Here is a 19,252-nt window from a genome sequence, read left to right on the forward strand (position 1 = left end):
CTGTGGTGTGCTGTCCTTGGACTGGTTTCCTGGATGCTATTAGATGCAGGCTGAGACTGTGGATGCTAAATATAGTGCTGTGCTCTGTCCTCACACCAGCATGCAGCCATAACAACTGCTAATTAGCTTTTAATGGATGGATGTCGTAAATGACGTTGTATATAAACTGTTGCAGCCCCTTCACCTTCCCTTACAGCTGCCATTATATTTGTTCTTGCATAGTCCCCCACTTTCCACTACTCACCCGGACTCCTCAGTGAACTGAACTCCTCTCTCTTTTTCATTACATTTCTCTTGCCCACAGGGTAGAAGGCTGGTAGGAAGGTTTGGATAAGCGTAGTCTTTGCTGACCACATTAATCAATGTCACCCCAGCCGTTCCAGCTAACCCCCATCAGTGATAAAGCAAGGAGTAAGCTACGCAGCACAACACAGCACAACATAGTATCTGTCCACGCTACATTTGGTAGATGCTTAGTTAAAAGGCCTTAAAGGTTTACCTCAAAAACCATGGTACTGAACAGTGTCATTTACCAGTCATGAGCCCTTTTCACCACAAAGGATTGTATTTACTTTCATTTTCCAGGTCAGATGTTGGTTCTCTTTCCTTTTTTAATAGATTTCAAATAGAATTCTAAGTGCCCAGCCACGTCCCCTTCCCCCTCCATGACAGACTCAGCCCTCTCCACTGACCTACAGACATTACCCAGCTATCCCATTACACCATGGACATGATCATTCACAGAATGAACAAACAGCAGCTGAGCTTTTCTCTGAGAGCTAGTCTCTTAGAGAAGGCATCTAACATGCTCTCAAAATGTACCGCTTAGCTTCCCCTGATGTGCCCACCGAGTCATTCCTGTCCACCCAGAGCTTACAGTCACACATATCAATAAACACAAGGCTTCCGCTAACAGTTGAACAATGCTGACATCCTGCCCTGAGTGGACTGAGGTACAGGAGGGGAGGTAGGGGGAATGTCTGATACCCTCCTACCCTTTCTCACCCTGTCTCACTTCCTCACTCAACACGGCAATTTCCAAAACGTCCCTCTTGTTTTGTCTAGCGAATTGTCAGAGGGGTAGCTTGAAATATCAACCCTACACCACTTGAAGGGCTTAGTTAGATTTTCCCAGCAACACCAATAGAGACTGTCAGTGGCAATTTTACTCTTCACCTCTCACATCTCTTCCTCTCCAGTGCCTGTTGGCCACCCTGGACTCTCTGCCATAGACACGCAACACACACACTCACACACACACTCACTCATACACTCACTCACTCACTCACACACTCACTCACACACTCATACACTCACACACACACAGTCACTCAAACACTCACTCACACAGTCACTCATACACTCACTCACACACTCACTCATACACTCACTCACTCACACACACGCACTCACACACTCACAAAGACAGACACACAGCTATCAAGTGGCCTGCCAAGGGCCTCTAGTGGACACATATGTTTGTGTGTTGCTGTGTGTGTATGTGTGTGTATGTGTTTAAGTAAGTGTGTGTGAGTGAGTGTGTGTGATTGAATGTATGCCGGGACTGACTCTGGTGTGACCACAAATGATCCCCTATTTGCTTGGCACCATTGCACAAGGCTACCCACAGCTCAGGAAAATAAATAGGCATTCCAGCTCGCCAGAGCACAGCATGTAGGAAACTACTGAAAGAGTGTGTGCGTACTTTTTCTGGCTTGTGAGTCCCTGTGCTTGTGTGAATGTTACTGTGTGTGTGTGTGTTTATGTTTGTTTGTGTGTATGTGTGTATGCATGTGTGCTTATCTGTCTCGCCAGCGTGGAAGTGGTGATGCTGTCAAGAGTACCCTCAACCAGGCACTGACCTTTCTCACCAATCAATCCATTGTGTGTGTGTGTGTCCTGGGGAGGCTAAGTAATTGTCACTCTCCCAGCCCACTGCCTCCATGTATCTGCTGCCTGGAGGTCACACAGGTGATGCTGCTGGAACAACTGGGATCACTGGCATCTGATAACTGATAAGATCCTTTGGGAGATTAACAGGGCTGGGATCAATCCCATGTTATTTCGGGAATTGAAAATAAATGGCACTTTACAATAATTTTTTGTTTGGGATTTGTTTGGGATTCACTGAATTAAATTTAAATGGGATCAACCCCTGCTCTGAAGATGATGATGATGATGATGATGATGATGATGATAATAGTGTGGTAATGGTGTGTGAGAAGATTACAAAAATGAAAATGGTTATTATTATGACTATTATTCTTCTGAGGGCAGTAGCAACTGTGGTGAGTGATATTTCTTTTGTCTAGGAAATGCCCTACCGAGGGTGACTTACATGGCTCATGCTTGGCTTATTGCCCACTGTGAGAAGTGTCCCCCGCAGACAGCTGCATACTGTTTTGTGCAGTGAGAGAGAGTGCAGTCAGCCACATCTATATGTGTATGCGCTTGGCAGAGCACAGCTACCGCCTGCTTAAAAAAGCAGAAGGTTTTGATATGGCGGAGAGGCAGTCGTTTGCCTGATCTAATGGTGGCTCCCAGAGGATCCATACCAGTGTGCAAACACAGAGAGAGCGAGAGACAGAGACGAGGGAAAGGAGAGTTGGGTACAGCGCTGGATAAATGATGAGGAGAGAAGGAAATGTAGTTTATAGAGAGAGAGAGAGAGGAGAGATGGGTACAGCTCTGGATAAATAATGAGGAGACAAGGAAAGGTAGTTTACAGGGAGAGGGAGAGGAGAGATGGGTACAGCTCTGGATAAATGATGAGGAGAGAAGGAAAGGTAGTTTACAGAGAGAGGGAGAGGAGAGATGGGTACAGCTCTGGATAAATGATGAGGAGAGAAGTAAAGGTAGTTTACAGAGAGAGAGAGAGAGAGAGGAGAGATGGGTACAGCTCTGGATAAATGATGAGGAGAGAAGGTAGTTTACAGAGAGAGAGGGAGAGGAGAGATGGGTACAGCTCTGGATAAATGATGAGGAGAGAAGGAAAGGTAGTTTACAGAGAGAGAGGGAGAGGAGAGATGGGTACAGCTCTGGATAAATTATGAGGAGAGAAGGTAGTTTACAGAGAGAGAGGGAGAGGAGAGATGGGTACAGCTCTGGATAAATGATGAGGAGAGAAGGAAAGGTAGTTTACAGAGAGAGGGAGAGGAGAGATGGGTACAGCTCTGGATAAATGATGAGGAGAGAAGGAAAGGTAGTTTACAGAGAGAGAGAGAGGAGAGATGGGTACAGCTCTGGATAAATGATGAGGAGAGAAGGAAAGGTAGTTTACAGAGAGAGGGAGATGAGAGATGGGTACAGCTCTGGATAAATGATGAGGAGATAATGAAAGGTCGTTTACAGGGAGAGGGAGAGGAGAGATGGGTACAGCTCTGGATAAATGATGAGGAGAGAAGGAAAGGTAGTTTACAGAGAGAGAGAGAGGAGAGATGGGTACAGCTCTGGATAAATGATGAGGAGAGAATGAAAGGTAGTTTACAGAGAGAGGGAGAGGAGAGATGGGTACAGCTCTGGATAAATGATGAGGAGAGAAGGAAAGGTAGTTTACAGAGAGAGGGAGAGGAGAGATGTGTACAGCTCTGGATAAATGATGAGAGAAGGAAAGGTAGTTTACAGAGAGAGGGAGAGGAGAGATGGGTACAGCTCTGGATAAATGATGAGGAGAGAAGGAAAGGTAGTTTACAGAGAGAGGGAGAGGAGAGATGGGTACAGCTCTGGATAAATGATGAGGAGAGAAGGAAAGGTAGTTTACAGAGAGAGGGAGAGGAGAGGATTGGAGTTCATACTTATAAAGCTCTCTGAATATTTGATATTTCTCCAACGATACGATATTGCAATTCTCACGATTCTATATGTATTGTGACTCGATACTGTATTGTGACTCGATTTTATTGCGATTTGTCTGCTGCAGAGAGACGAGAGAGCATGAGGGTAAAGAGAGAGTATGAGAGAAAAGAGAGAGTATGAGAGAGACGAGAGAGCATGATAAAATTTGTTTTGATCAGTCATGGAAATAAAAGTGCTGAAAACATGTTGGCTCCCTATTTTAAAGGAAGATAGAGAACAAGCTATATAATCAAAAATACCAAAGTTTTGTCGCAGGTACAGTACAGCCGACTAGCGCTAGCTAACACTATCTAGCAAAAATGTTACAAATCAGTACTTAGAGTCAAAGCATCGATATAATATCATCCAAAATAATTTCACGATATGTAACTGCATCCTTTCCCCCCCCATAACTAGTGGTTTTCTCTCCTTATTACGGTTGAGATGTTGCCTTTATTGTCAAAATGCATCTCTACAGGTGAATTCAGATCTACAGACATCCTCACCCCCGGGATGTCATCGTTCAAACAGATTCCCTGCTAGCCTTTTATCTATCCCCTCTTCCAACTCACTCTCCTCTCCTTTATGTAGTAGGCTCGGGGCTCTGCCTTCCTGGCTTCTATTCTCAGCCTGTTCTGTTTGTTACTTCTGACTGGATCCGAGCTCGTTAAGAAAAACACTGAAGCCAGGAAGATCTTTTTACTCGCATGATTCATCTTTTTCAAATATTAACCCGTTTTTAATGGGGAAAGTAGTAATATGCAGACATCATGCCCGGTTATATTTCATCTGTAATGCATTAAATAAGTTCACTAAATACGCTGAGTGTGCTAAACATTAAGGACACCTTCCTAATATTGAGTTGCACCCCCTTTGGCCCACAGAACAGCCTAAATTCGTCGGGGCATGGACTCTACAAGGTGTCGAAAGCGTTCCACAGGGATGCAGGCCAATGTTCCCTCTAAAACTTGAACGTTGTGAAAATTCTGTGTAACTTCTGGCTCGCGTTTATTGTGAACACTGAGGCTGTACCTGCTTTAAGTTACAATTATAACAGTGGCCAAGTAGGCTACTGTGGCTTTTGCTCATAATATAGGCCTATCATCCCATAACATTTTAATATGGAAATAGCTGTTCTATCATTCAGCTTACAATAGCAGCCAATGTGTGGTGTTCAATGTAGGTCTACATTCCATGAGACTTTTGGAAAAATATATATAGGGCTTGACATTAGCCTGTTTATCCACTTGTCCTTCAGACAAGGAGGTGACTACAAATGTGTTGTTTGATGCAAGAAACCACTTAATAAAGGTCATTATTATTATTCCCAAACCATTATTACAGAGAATCAGACAAATTATGCTTTCTTCTGCCTATTAGCAACTTAGCTTATACAAGCCTGTCTCAAAACACTGCCCATTTTAGACAGAAAAAATGCTCTTTACCTGACTCGCTTTTCAAAGGTAGACCTCGCCTTGCATTTTTACTCAGAAAGTGTGTAAGGAAGTATGTGTGTAGCTGGTGTATAGGAGTCAGGCGCAGAACATCAGAAATTAGTAAATAGACTTAGCCGACACCGGAGGACGAGGTGCAGGGCGATCCGGATGGAGACGGTGGAACTCCCGCAGCAACAAAGGGTCCAAGACGTCCTCCACCGGCACCCAGCATCTCTCCTCCGGACCGTACCCTTCCCACTCCACAAGGTACTGAAGGCCCCTCGCCCGACGCCTTGAGTCCAGGATGGCTCGAACAGCATACGCCGGGGCCCCCTCGAGGTCCAGAGGGGGAGGAGGAACCTCCTGCACCTCACACTCCTGGAGTGGACCTGCCACCACCGGCCTGAGGAGAGACACATGGAACGAGGGATTAATACAGTAATCAGGGGGAAGTTGTAACCTGCTCCATAAACCGCGGACCCAGCTTCCGGCAGGGCAGGCGGAGGGGCAGGTTTCTGGTTGAGAGCCAGACCCGGTCCTCACTGCGGTAGCGGTCGGCGCTCGCCTTCTGCCGCCTCACGGCCCGTTGTAGGTGCACATGGGCAGCGTCCCAGGTCTCCTCCGAGCGCTTAAACCATTTGTCCACCGCAGGAGCTTTGATCTGGCTCTGATGCCACGGTGCCAGAACCGGCTGATACCCCAGTACGCACTGGAAAGGAGAGAGGTTAGTGGAGGAGTGGCGGAGTGAGTTTTGGACCATCTCTGCCCAGGGGATGAATTCCGCCCACTCCCCCGGCCGGTCCTGGCAATATGACCACAGAAACCTACCCACATCCTGATTTGCTCTCTCCACCTGCCCGTTACTCTCAGGGTGAAAACCTGAGGTGAGGCTGACCGAGACCCCCAGACGTTCCATGAACGCTCTCCAGACCCTGGACGTGAATTGGGGACCTCGATCAGAGACCGGAGTGCCGGAAGACGTGAGTGAACAGGGCCTCCGCAGTCTGTAAGGACGTAGGGAGACCGAGCAAAGGGAGGAGACGGCAGGACTTAGAAAACCGATCCACAACGACCAGGATCGTGGTGTTGCCCTGTGAGGGAGGAAGATCCGTCAGGAAGTCCACCGACAGGTGCGACCACGGCCGTTGTGGAATGGGTAGGGGTTGTAACACTGGGGGGGGAGTGGGCTCTGTGCTTAACGCCCGCTCTATGTCCGCGTCCAACTCCCACAGGCCGGAAGTATGGTAGTGTGATCTATGGACCGCTCCTCTGTGTCATACATCCGGGACAGTGCGTCTGCCTTAGCGTTCTGGGATCCTGATCTGTAGGACAGAGTGAAAACATGGCCCACCCTGCCTGGCGAGGGTTCAGTCTCCTCGCCACCCGGATATACTCCAGATTGTGGTGGTCAGTCCAGATGAGTAAAGGGTTTTTAGCCCCCTCAAGCCAATGTCTCCATGCCTTCAGAGCCTTGACAACAGCCAACAGCTCCCGGTCCCCCACATCATAGTTTCGCTCCGCCGGGCAGAGCTTCTTCGAAAAGAAAGCACAGGGGCAGAGCTTTGGTGGCGTGCCCGAGCGCTGAGAGAGCATGGTTCCTATCCCAGCCTCGGACGCATCCACCTCCACTATAAACTCCAAAGAGGGATCCGGATGAGCCAGCACGGTAGCCGAGGTAACCAGAGCCTTCCCCTGCCCAGTCATGTGAAATCCATCAATTGACTGATTTCCTTATATGAACTGTAACTCAGCGAAATCGCTGTAATTGCTGCATGTTGCGTTTCAATTTTTGTACACCTCTCTGTTGTGCTCTCTCTGAAACACTGAATAATCAATATCCCCACCATCCCAAATGGCACCCTATTCCCTATTTAGTGCACTTTTTTAAACCACAGACCATAGGGCTTTGATCAAAACTAGTGCACTACATAGGGAATGGTGTGCCATTTGGGACATTACCACTGTCTAAATGCAGCATACATTGCACTACTCATAACTTATGGAGCCATTGACTAGGGCATAACCATGTACTTCCTATCCGTTCCTAACCAGGATCACATTAAATACATATCATGGTCTGTAGGCTGGCAGTGTGGTTTTATGGTTATTGCAAAAATACCAGTGACCAGTAAGTTTATGGCTGTGCCTTCATGTTTTTCAATGTTGCTGGGTGTGTCTGTTTTACAGAAACAACTTTGTAATGAACCCAGTGTACCGATCAAATATGTTGTTTGTATTGTTGTTGTTGGTCATCATCATCAGGGATTTACTACTACTGATATGAATGAGATCGTGTCAGTAAAAATGGCTGTCAGTAAAAACAGACAGCTTAGCAGTGTAATCATCATAGCAACAGGCAGCCAGGGGGCTTCTAGAGGTACAGTAGAGGTGTAAAGCTCTCTGAAAACAGTTTAGTCTGAGCAGCGGGTGACAGTTTGTGCAGTGGCCAATGCCTTAGTCTGCCTATTTGTGTGTGCTCAGGAGGTGGCATGCTTCAGATGGCTGGAAGTGGCAGACTCTCCCCTACTGCCTGGTGGGCTGGAATCAAACCACTGAGGTTCCCATGGAAACCACCTCCATCCTATCAGCACTGCTGCTAGGCGATGGTGATTATGATGGTAGTGGTGGTTGGGTTGTAGTTAGCAGTGTTCTAAGTCAGGCAGAAAGGATCTGAGGTGAGGCAAACTCCCTCACACAGCTGAGCAGAGCAGTGATCTAGCGTGGATTGTTACTGGCAAGGAAATGAAACGCACACACACGCACCAGGGGCCCAGTGTCACAGACCAGGGATCAGGAGTGTTACTGCAGCATGACATGGGAGGGTCATCAGGGGTGAAAGTAAGGCGGTACGGTCCAGTATGGCGTCCCGGCCGAAATAAATAGTGGGGGTACGTCGTACCGTTAACCTGAGCCTGTAACAATTAATACAACATGCCCAAAAAACTATAGGTGACTACACTATTATCTAACATTACTGCAGGTCAGCAGCATGACAAATTTGCAAATTGACTGAAAACTGGGTGGTGTGCGCTCCAAATTGCGTTGTGGTTTGAGGAGAACACTTACATTTTGTCAATGCTGAAATGAGTGGCCGTGACCGAGGCGTACATGGACAACAGTGGATTTTAGGTGTATTGTAACTGCAGTTGTAATGACATCATTTGAATGGCATCATGAAGTCTCTTTCCATTCATTAAATTGCTGGTGCAAAGTGCACTGTTGGGGTTTGAATGCTGAAGTTATTTTGTGAGTGAACGAATGTGCGCAGGTAGCTAACAGGAGCGCCTTTGTTAAGTGATTGTTTGACAGTAAGATAAAAACATCATGACTGGTTGTGTTTATAACACAATAAAATGCATAGGCAGCGTGTCCATACAGCTAGGGGAAGCTTTCCCTAAAGTAAATATCATTAATTAAATTGCCAAAATTATATAGCCTAATTAGCTTACTCCTGTCTATACAGAAATAGTTTGGCCACAGCATGGTTTGGCCACAGAAGATTAGTAGCTTCTTGAAAGAAAAGGCTGTGGATTGTTTAAATCGCATAGTCGGAAGGGCCCGCAATTTGGGCAGTGTGCACTTCAAATACCATATAGATGATTGTTAAGTTGCGACTGTCAGTGAAATGCAGAGAGACCCAAACAGTCATACCGCAATATTTAAAAGTACAGCCGCGGAAAACTGTTTGGAAAGCAAATGGCTATTGCTGTAAAGAGAAGACAACGAAAAGACTCAAATCTGTCTATTATATATCAAAATTCTTAACTTAATTGAATGAAAAGTAGCCTTTTGTGTTTTACCCCCTTTTTCTCATAATATCCAATTGTGATCTTGTCTCATCGCTGCAACTCCCCAACAGGCTTGGGAGAGGCAAAGGTCGAGTCATGTGTCCTCCGAAACATGACCCGCCAAACCGCGCTTCTTATCATCCGCCCACTTAACCCGGATGCCAGCCGCACCAATGTGTCGGAAGTCAGCCTGCAGGCACCCGGCCGGCCAAATGGAGTCGCTAGTGCGCAATGAGCCAAGTACAGCCCCTCTGGCCAAACCCTCCCCTAACCCAGACGACGCTGGGCCAATTGTGCGCCGCCCTATGGGACTCCCGGTCATGGCTGGTTGTGATACAGCCTGAGATCGAACCCAGGTCTGTAGTGACGGCTCAAGCACTGCGATGCAGTGTCTTAGACCGCTGCGCCACTCAGGAGGCCCCCAAATTGTTAACTTAGTTGAGCGAACAGTAGCCTATCTTATTGGCACCAGCTTATTGGCATCCCCGGTGAGTGTGCATATTCACTGTCTTTGTCATTGGGTCAGCGCCACTTTTGTTTGTTTTTGGACAGTCATTTCCTCCTCCAGGTTAGATGGGCGTCATGTCGTATTTGTGTCTCCCCATTTTGTAGGACAATTATATGGATCAGACAACATGGTTTTTATTGACCTGTTTGTCAGTGTCAGATTAGGCTGCCCTGTAATTGTTGTAGTATAAAAACAAATGTGAGTGCAAACTTGAGTGTCCTGTACTGGTAAGAAATGAAATCTACATTCAGCCCTGAAGGTCACTATGTTAACGACGATGCATTACCACTAGCATGTGGTATGAAAAAGCCATTTGTCTAATGTGTTGTACAATATAAACATATCCACGACAAATGGCTGTCATTGGAGTATCAGCCAGGAATGTTAAACACTGTCCCTGCCTGCGTTGTACAAATGGAATAGTACTCTTTAGCCAAGCTGTTCTGATGAAGACGTTGTCTGCAGCTCACCCCCACAATCCTTCACCCTCCCTCAGGGGGCTGCACCAGTTTACCTTTCATTAGGGGATCAGCGGTTTATCAACAGTTTATAAAGGCCGACGTTTGGATTAATCAAATCAGCACACATCCGGAGAAGGGCCGGACTCTGTAAACACAATCAGATCTGACTGCACAGATGGAATGAGAGAGGTGGGGGAGGGGAGGGGGGGGATAGATAAGTATAGAAAATAAATTAAATCAAATTAGAACAGTCGCCATTGCAGAAATCAAATGTTTCGATGAAATGTTCCCTTCTTGGACTGCTCGGTACTTGTGATTTCCATCAGTCTACATGAGCAGTGCTGAGGGAGGGCTGTAGTCACCACTGACTGTAAAATGGGTCCCAGCGTCTGTCTGTCCCCAAGCCTAGCAGAACACATCTACAGTGGCAGGCAAGACTCGCTCCTCCACTGACTCCCCATCAACTCTCTATCTGGGGAGAAAATGCAGTGTTGCAGTCTCACTTTAAAGGGACACTGATCACAAGCACAACTCATCTCAACTGTGGAGAAAGATAGCTCTCTCTCTCTCTCTCTCCTGCCCTCCTCCTCTCACTCATTTCCCCGAGAGACAGCGAGAGCAGAGGAATCCTCTCGGTTTCTCTGCTCACAGAGTGGAAGTTGGAGTTGAAGAGATGGAGCTGAGCGGAGCTTCAAACAGCACATGTAATTGAGCAGACCTAGATAGGCTATCTGGGAACATGAAACAGCAACAGTTGTGACGGGAGGTAATTGCCTCCTAGGCCCCATATAATATCTTGTCGAGGCTTTAAACTCCAGCAAACTGCTGGAAGTCCTTATGTCGGCAGGTAATATGTTCCAGGCATCAGCAGCCCTGTGAAATGAAAGAAAGGTAGCACTGTTGTGTGTGTTTGTGTGTATGTGTGTTTGAGAAACAAAGTATGAAAGGTAGGAAATGTGTATGTGTTTGCCAGCTTGTGTGTGTTTGTATGAGTGTGGGAAAGTGTTTTACAGTATAGATTTTTTCTTAGGTTATGCATAGTTTTTTTAATGAATTAATGGAACTCAATAAAAGCCATGTGTTCATTTTGCATTCTCAGAGCAAAGGTGCTATGAAACTCTCTCTTTCTCTCTGTGTGGGAGCAGGAATTACCTTGACATTTCGTCACTAAATTACTTCTTGCGGTGTTTATGGAATTCTGTATCTTGATTTTAAAGCGCAGTGTTTTCCTGTAATAAACTGAAGTGGGTTGACATGTGCCATTGCGTTTATACATGAGTGATTGCTTTTTCATATGTGTTGACATTAACATTCAGTAGTGACCTCAGCACTGTTGAGGCACATGCCTTTTGATGACGAGCAACACAGACTGAAGGCTTAGCAAACAGAAGTTAATAATAATCCATGACTGGTTGTTTGACTTTCCAGTCATCCTTTGCTTGGTTACTTCTAAATGCACTCAGTGTAACCCCAAGTATCAATGTCACAGAGGCTCCTACCCAGGCAGGGAAATCAAGAGGAGTTGTGGCCTTAATTGTCAGGGTGATTATCCTCTTCCCTGGCCCCTGTCCAACCCCTCCAGGCCCCTCCCGTTCTAGGACACAGAGAGGGAGAGAAGGGGTGGGAGAGGGAGGAAGGAGATGTGTTATTAAGCTGACCCTCTCCTCTGCAATTAATGCAACATCTGTCCACACAGATACAGCCGCCCCCAATTCCCAGCAGTTTACCCTCTATATAACAACTAATAAACCTACAATGTGTGTGTTACTTAGAGGGTCAGGCCTGCACTGTTTCAGACGACTCCACTTTACTGCACACCCTACACTTTGTGTTACACTTCCTATCTATGCAGGTGGATGGTGGTGAGAGGAGAAAGATCCTGTTGAGGTGAAAGATACGAATATGCTACAAATTATACCCAGCATCAGCTTTCCTGATAGAGAAGTGTTGCCAGTGTTGAATTCATCTATTCAACACTTCTCTATCAGGAAGGCTGATGCTGGGAATCAGTCAGTCAGTTAGTAGGTCTGTCTCCCTCCCACAGCTGAAGAGTGATGTTAAGCCTCTCATTTCCTCTTGATTAACTGGCTCTTTGTTCCATTGGTGGTGGCACACTCCATGAAGGGAAACTGTTGGCTTTAAAACAAGCCTGCCACTGTGCTAATCTGCAACAGGGTTTACCCCCCTCTGATCACAAAAAGGAAGCAAAGCATTTTTGTTTGTTGTTTGCATTATGCCTCCAAACAGATTTGGGAGTTTAGATTTTTACACTTTAAAAAAATATATACTTTGGGGAATGGGATGTTGAGGGAGTGTGTTGTGTTTGAGATGCAAAACCAATCATCTCAGTAAAATGTTGACAAAATGTAGGTCATTTTCACAAAGCTTTAGTTTATAAGTGTTTTTACTATGTGACCTTAATTGCTTGCCTGATGTTTGTCTGTCTGTGTGTTCTCTCTGTGTCTCCAGGCAGCTTCTATGGCTCTGAGCAGCCTGGGTCATGTGTATACAGCCATCGGGGACTACCCTAATGCCCTGGCCAGCCACAAGCAGTGTGTCCTACTGGCAAAGCAATCCAAAGACCAGCTGTCAGAGGCACGAGAGCTGGGCAACATGGGCGCTGTCTACATTGCTATGGGCGACTTTGAAAACGCTGTACAATGCCACGAGCAGCACCTGGGCATCGCCAAGGCCCTGACCAACAAGAGGGAGGAGGCCCGTGCCTACAGCAACCTGGGCAGTGCCTACCACTACCACCGTAACTTTGACAAGGCCATGTCCTACCACACCCATGTGCTGGAGCTGGCCCAGGAGCTGGAGGAGCAGCCTATAGAGATGAGGGCGTACGCTGGACTGGGTCATGCTGCACGCTGCATGCAGGACCTGGAGAGAGCCAAGCAGTACCATGAACAGCAGCTGGCCATCGCTGAGGGCCTGAAGGACAGAGCTGCAGAGGGAAGAGCCTCCTCCAACCTGGGTACGTATTTATCAATCAACATAGAGGGACGGGTAGGCTGTGGGGAGTGGGCCGGGGGACTGATCAGGAGATCATATCCATCTATAACATCTTTATTTTTAGGTTTCATTTCAGACATGGCTAACAAAGACTATTTCTAGTCTAGTACAGTGTTATGCTCCCCCTTAGAGTGGCTCCTAGGCCTGACCCTACAATTTAAGGACATTCCCTCGTGTTGAGAAAAATGCACAGAGCAGTCCCTCGTGTTAAGAACTATGTACAGCACAGCCAATCGTGTTGTTGGCTTACCTTTTCTGATAAGCATGTGGGATAAGTTCTTCTATTTGGCCCCATCCATCCTACAGGATGAGGAAGCACCTGGTTGTTAGAAAGTTACTCTGGCAGATGATAGGAAGACGTAACAGGCAAGCGGAGGTTGGGAAATGTTTACAGTGTGTTTGCTCCATCAGCATAGAGCCAGGATTCTTCCTCACAAGGAGCTTGGGAGGATGTGATGGGAACAGGCTAGAACAGGAGTGTAGAGGTCATGGTTTGCCCATGAGGGAGAGAATGTGTGGAGGTGGAGGCAGCATCAGTATTCTCCCTTATTGATGGTGGGGTGATATCCGCATTCCTCTCATGTTGTTATTCTCGGCTCCTGCTTGTCCTCTGCTTGTTGTCGGTTCGAGATACGACTATATCAGTAGTACATATGTTTACCTGTCTCTGCATACCACATTCATATACACTCACCAGACAGTTTATTAGATCCGTTTACGAAAATGGATCGCTCCTACAGACAGTGAGTCACGTGGCCATGATGAGCTATATACAGCAGGCAGACAGGCATCGAGGCATTCAGTTACTGTTCGATTGAACGTTAGAATGAGCAAAACGAGTGACCTAAGCGTCTTTGAGAGTGGTGTGATTGTCTTTGTCAGGCGCGACAGATCTAGTATCTCAGAAACAGCCACCCTCCTTGGCTTTTCACGTACAACAGTGTCTAGTGTTTACAGAGAATGGTGTGACAAACAAAAAACATTCAGTCAGCAGCAGTCCTGTGGGTGAAAACAGCTGGTTGATGAAAGAGGTTGAAGGAGAAAGGCAAGAATCGTACAAGCTAACAGGCGGGCCCACAAACAGGAAAATAGCGGCGCAGTACAACAGTGGTATGCAGAACAGCATTTCGAAACACACAAGTTGTCGGTCCTTGTAACGGATGGGCTATTGCAGCAGAAGACCACATCGGGTTCCATTCCTATCAGATAAAAAGAAGAAGAAGCGGCTCCAGTGGGCACGCGATCACCAACACTGGACAATTGAGGAGTGGGAAAACATTGCCTGGCGCAAGGAATCCCGATTCCTGTTGAGTCATGCTGATGGCAGAGTCAGGATTTGGCGTAACAGTCCATGGCCCCATCCTGCCTGGTGTCAATGGTACAGGCTGGTGGTGGTGTAATGGTGTGGCACACGTTAGGTCCCTTGATACCAATTAAGCAACAAATATTTTCGACACCTTGTAGAATCCATGCCCCCAAAAATTCAGGCTGTTCTGTAGGCAAAGGGGGAACCGACCTAGTACTAGATGGGTGTACCTGGCCGGTGAGTGTATATTGCTGTAGCTTCTTTATTTGGATGTTCCTTAGTTGTTCACAGTTGTTTTAAATGTTTAAATGTTGTTTAAAATGGAGGCCTAAGTAGTGAATGGTGTGAGAACAAAGGTCATTGAACAGCAGTCAACTAAATACATTGCTATGTCCAGTCTACCACTGTTATGTAGATTTACTGCAGTGTTGCGTGATACAGGATACATCTGCCTGGTCTGGGGGGTGTGATGTGATTGGTTAGGACAGGAATCTCTGCATGGACCCAGAGCAGAGCAGACAGACAGCCTCAGTGACTTATCACTGGCTGGGATGTGTTAGAGTGATGAAACACCAACATATAACTATCACACTGTCACAGGAGAAATTAAGCCCATAAAAACCTTTTACAATTTTCATGGGAACTCTCTCCCCTCACCGGCAAGGATTTAATCAAATCTAGCAAATGAATCCTGGTGGAGTAGATAAATAAAAAAGAGAGAGAGAGGGAAGTTAAGTTCATAAGATCAGGCCTTTTGATTGGAGTTGAAATGTAACTATTGTCCCCTTTTCAAAGCCCTGGTCATCTGACGGTCAAAAACTTGCAGATCTAAAAGTATTAGCAAGGTAACCTTGACAATCCAGGGCTAATCTAATTGTAAAACCAGTGTTTCCAGTATATGCTGCTACATCTTGGCTGCCACTGCATACCTCTATACATCTACATAGATGCATGCCCCAGGAAGACACCATCAGCCCCCTGCAGCAAGATCCCAGTCACCCCCTCCCCTCCTAGGGGAGGAAACACTGAGTACGGTTACATGCACACAATAATGTGATTATTGTTGATAGTCAGATGAATATAATAGTTTGATGAAAACGTTTACATGCTTTGCAAGAAGAACGGTTTCCCTAATAATTCTGTTTACATGGACACATCTAAAACCAGGCTACCTGAACGCAGAAAAGTGCCCTCAAAATGAAAGTTCTACCAAAGTGACCAAGTTGGGACATATTAAGTTTGTATGTGAAAACTACTTCTAAGACACATACATTCAGTTGTTCCCAACTCACTTTATTTGCGATAAAGAGGGAGGCTCGCACGACTGGTGCTAGCACATGCATAGATCAAATAAATCGCCGGAATGCCGCTTAATAAGGTGTTTACATGTCCTAATAATCCAAATGATTGCTCAGAAAACCAGGTGTCTCAATCTACCGCATCGACCTATATAGGCCTACAGCATCTGCAGTGGAGGGTGGCCGATCTACAGTGGTGTTTGTCAGACCATGAGACATCCCCAAAATCGTTATTCTCACTAAAACGTCTGTAGCATCTGAATGGTTTGGCCTACAACTATTCTGACCTCTGTGGTGTTCTCCGTTTTGCTCTACCACCCCCTTATGTCACTGGACTCCTCTGAAGTCCCTAACGCTGATGTGCCAACTTCTGTCTGTAGCGTCCGAACCGTTTGAGCTACAAGCTAATATGACCCCACTATGGAAAGGGAAGACTCTCACGAACATGTTCTCCGTTTTGCTCAACAACCTCCACAAATGTCACAGGACTCGTCTGAAGGTAATCCATACAAATAAACGGAAGTATAAGAGGTCGTTTTCTGCCAACAAAAATAAGGGGTTAAATAGTGTTAAATATATCTCCTAGATGTAGGACAGACACTTCAAAACCTTATTCCTTATGATACATTCTTTGACTGTCTTTTTTGCCATTTACGAATGTGTTATTCAATGCATTTCTATGGGCTACAGTAGGAAAGGCCAAATTCAATATTTTATCAAATCACTTAAAAAAAGTGTTATATATATATATACCTAAAGCTTAGTACACCCCCCAACACCCACCCCCGCCGTGACTATTGCACAATCAGTTTAATATCGAATTATTACTGTGCATGTAAATGTACTCACTGATAAAGCGTAGCCGGACAGTGGATAAAGGTGCCTCTATGGATAGTCAATACCAGCAGTCGTCGACGACATGCAGATGTCAGATCCTAATTTCAGATCCTCTTTTGTTGCAAAGGCTTATCCTGCTACAGTTCTCTTTCTCTCCATGCGGGGGCAGTTTGATAGCAAGCCCTGGTATCAGGGCTTGCTATCAAAATCATAATCTCTCTCGCTCACTCAAACGCTAAGCCTAGGTCCTATTTCTGCAATATTCAAATGTACAAAAATGTATCTGAAATGCAGCCATACTCTAACCATGTTTCCATCCACAGTTCTTGTGCGAGTAAAATCCTACCGTATAAAAAAAATCACAACGGCTGTGATGGAAACAGGAAGTTTCGGTATAATGTAATGTTGAGGAATAATTTGTTCATTCAACATGGTGGGATCTTTTTGTCTGTAAAATGAATTGTGCAAGAAATGGAAGTGGCAATGCCTTTATGCGCATATATTGATATAATAACCGAAGTATCGAAGTGAACTTGGAGTCACACGATTATATGGTGTGTGGTCCACCCACTACGACTCGGGAAACCAAGCAGTTTATTAGGCTACAGATGAAAGAAGTTATAATGAACTTCACAGGGTGGTGAAAGTGCACGGTGATGAACTTGATGCTCTTTTCTAATAAATACAGAGGGTCTTATTCTGGTGACATGATGATCGATGCTTGACTGGCGTTTGACAAATACAAATATTCTGTCTCTTATCTATAATAATCTCATCATGTAGACTAGCCTACCTGCACTGTATCTGTGAGCTGTTGGCTAGAGCACACGTGCCAAGACCAGAGTAGGAACATTTGCAATTTAACAGTAGAGTTGAAATGTGATGGAAACACTGAACTTTCCATTTTTATTCGGTACATGAAAACTTAAAGCAAAAAAAGTACATTTTGTGTGCATTACGTCAACACACACTGATTTTTATCCACAACAAGTCTGTTTGGTGGAAACACCACTGGTGGGAAAATGCACATAGTTTCATATGCAGATTTAGAATATTTGCATAAAAATCTGTCGCCAATTGGATGGAAACTTAGCTACTGATACACATTGGAATGTCTGACAAATAGATAAATCGCCCTTTGTCTGTTAAAATGGACTAAATTGTTCAATGACAATACCAACCAGCGGCCTAAGATATCTTGAAAGGCATATTTTATGGAGCGGTAATGAGGTGACCAATAATGGTTACAATTGAGATCAGCTGTGCCATCGATGGTTGCAATAGGCCCCTTGTTATTTGCTTATATTCCAATACATTCTATAGGCTATTCGTTAGCCTATCCGTTGTCAAAAAGGTGTGAAAACTGATAATAGGCTACTGTTTGTTTCCCTGGCTGAGTTGATGAGATGATTTGGTCTATCAGTTGATTGACAGCTGAATGACATCGATGGGGCTATAGTGGAGTGGGTCGAGAGCTTCAAGTTCCTCTGTGTCCACATCACTAAGGACCTGTCATGGTCCAAACACACAAACACAGTCGTGAAGAGGGCATGATGATGCCTCTTCCCGCTCATGAGGCTGAAAAGGTTTAGCATGGGCCCTCAGATCCTCAAAACGTTATACTGCTGCACAATTGAGAACATCTTGACTGGCTGCATCGCCACTTGGTATAGGAATTGCTTGACATACAACCATAAGGCGATAAGGTAGTGCGTACGGCCCAGTACATCACTGGGGCTGAGTTCCCTGTCATACAGGACCTCTATACCAGGCGGTGTCAGATGAAGGCCCTAAAAATTGTCAAGACTCCAGCCACCCAAGTCATAGACTGTTCTCTCTGCTACCGCACAGCAAGTGGAACCGGAGCGCCAAGTCGGGGACCAAATGGCTCCTGAACAACTTCCACCCCCAAGCCAGCTGAACAGTTAATCAAATGGCTACCCTGACTATTGACCCCCTTTTTATTGGCACTGACTCTCTTGCACCGGCACTATACACACTCACTGAACTCTACCTACACACTCACTGAACCCTCACACATACTACGCTGACACTCCAACACTCACATACACACAATACATACGCACACACACACACACACACACACACACACACACACACACACACACACACACACACACACACACACACACACACACACACACACACACACACACACACACACACACAGACACACACAGACACACACACACACACACACACACTTTCACACTCTTTCACAATCTTCACATATGCTGCTGCTACTCAGTTTATTATCTATCCTGATTGCCTAGTCACTTTTACCCCTACTTACATGTACACATTACCTAAACTACCTCAACTACCTAGTACCCCTGCACATTGACTCGTTACCGGTAGTCCTTGTATATAGTCTTGTTATTTTATTGTGTTACTATTCATTAACAAAATGGCTAATTTTTCTTACTTTTAAATCCTGTATTGTTGGGAAAGAGCTCATAAGTAAGCATTTCACTGTAAAGTCTACACCTGTTGAATTTGGCGCGTGTGACAAATAACCTTTGATTTGATTTGACCATCCCCACTCCCCAGCTCCAACCGTGTCTCTTTCATCATGCCACAATGATTTGGTCATTATTATCGTTCAAGAATCGGGCAATTTGCCACATCCATGTGTTAATGTTCAAATCCACCCACTGCTAAATGGCATATTATTAGACCTAGCTTGTATCGTCATCCTACAGTATTATCATTATACCTGCCTATTATTATTATTTCTTACAGGTATTT

The 19,252-nt window shown here is 45.5% G+C and overlaps 1 protein-coding gene across 2 annotated transcripts in view; it reads left to right on the plus strand.

The window, feature by feature from the left end:
• Positions 1-19,252, plus strand: part of LOC109894908 (tetratricopeptide repeat protein 28) — a 216,204-nt gene that overhangs the window by 135,215 nt on the left and 61,737 nt on the right. For both annotated transcript variants that reach the window (XM_031830060.1, XM_031830061.1), the window contains exon 5: positions 12,497-13,004. In XM_031830060.1, coding sequence (XP_031685920.1) covers positions 12,497-13,004 — 508 coding nt within the window. The remainder of the gene's footprint in view (positions 1-12,496; positions 13,005-19,252) is intronic.

The sequence above is a fragment of the Oncorhynchus kisutch genome, linkage group LG8 (assembly GCF_002021735.2).
Source record: "Oncorhynchus kisutch isolate 150728-3 linkage group LG8, Okis_V2, whole genome shotgun sequence".
NCBI classification, from domain to species: domain Eukaryota; kingdom Metazoa; phylum Chordata; class Actinopteri; order Salmoniformes; family Salmonidae; genus Oncorhynchus; species Oncorhynchus kisutch.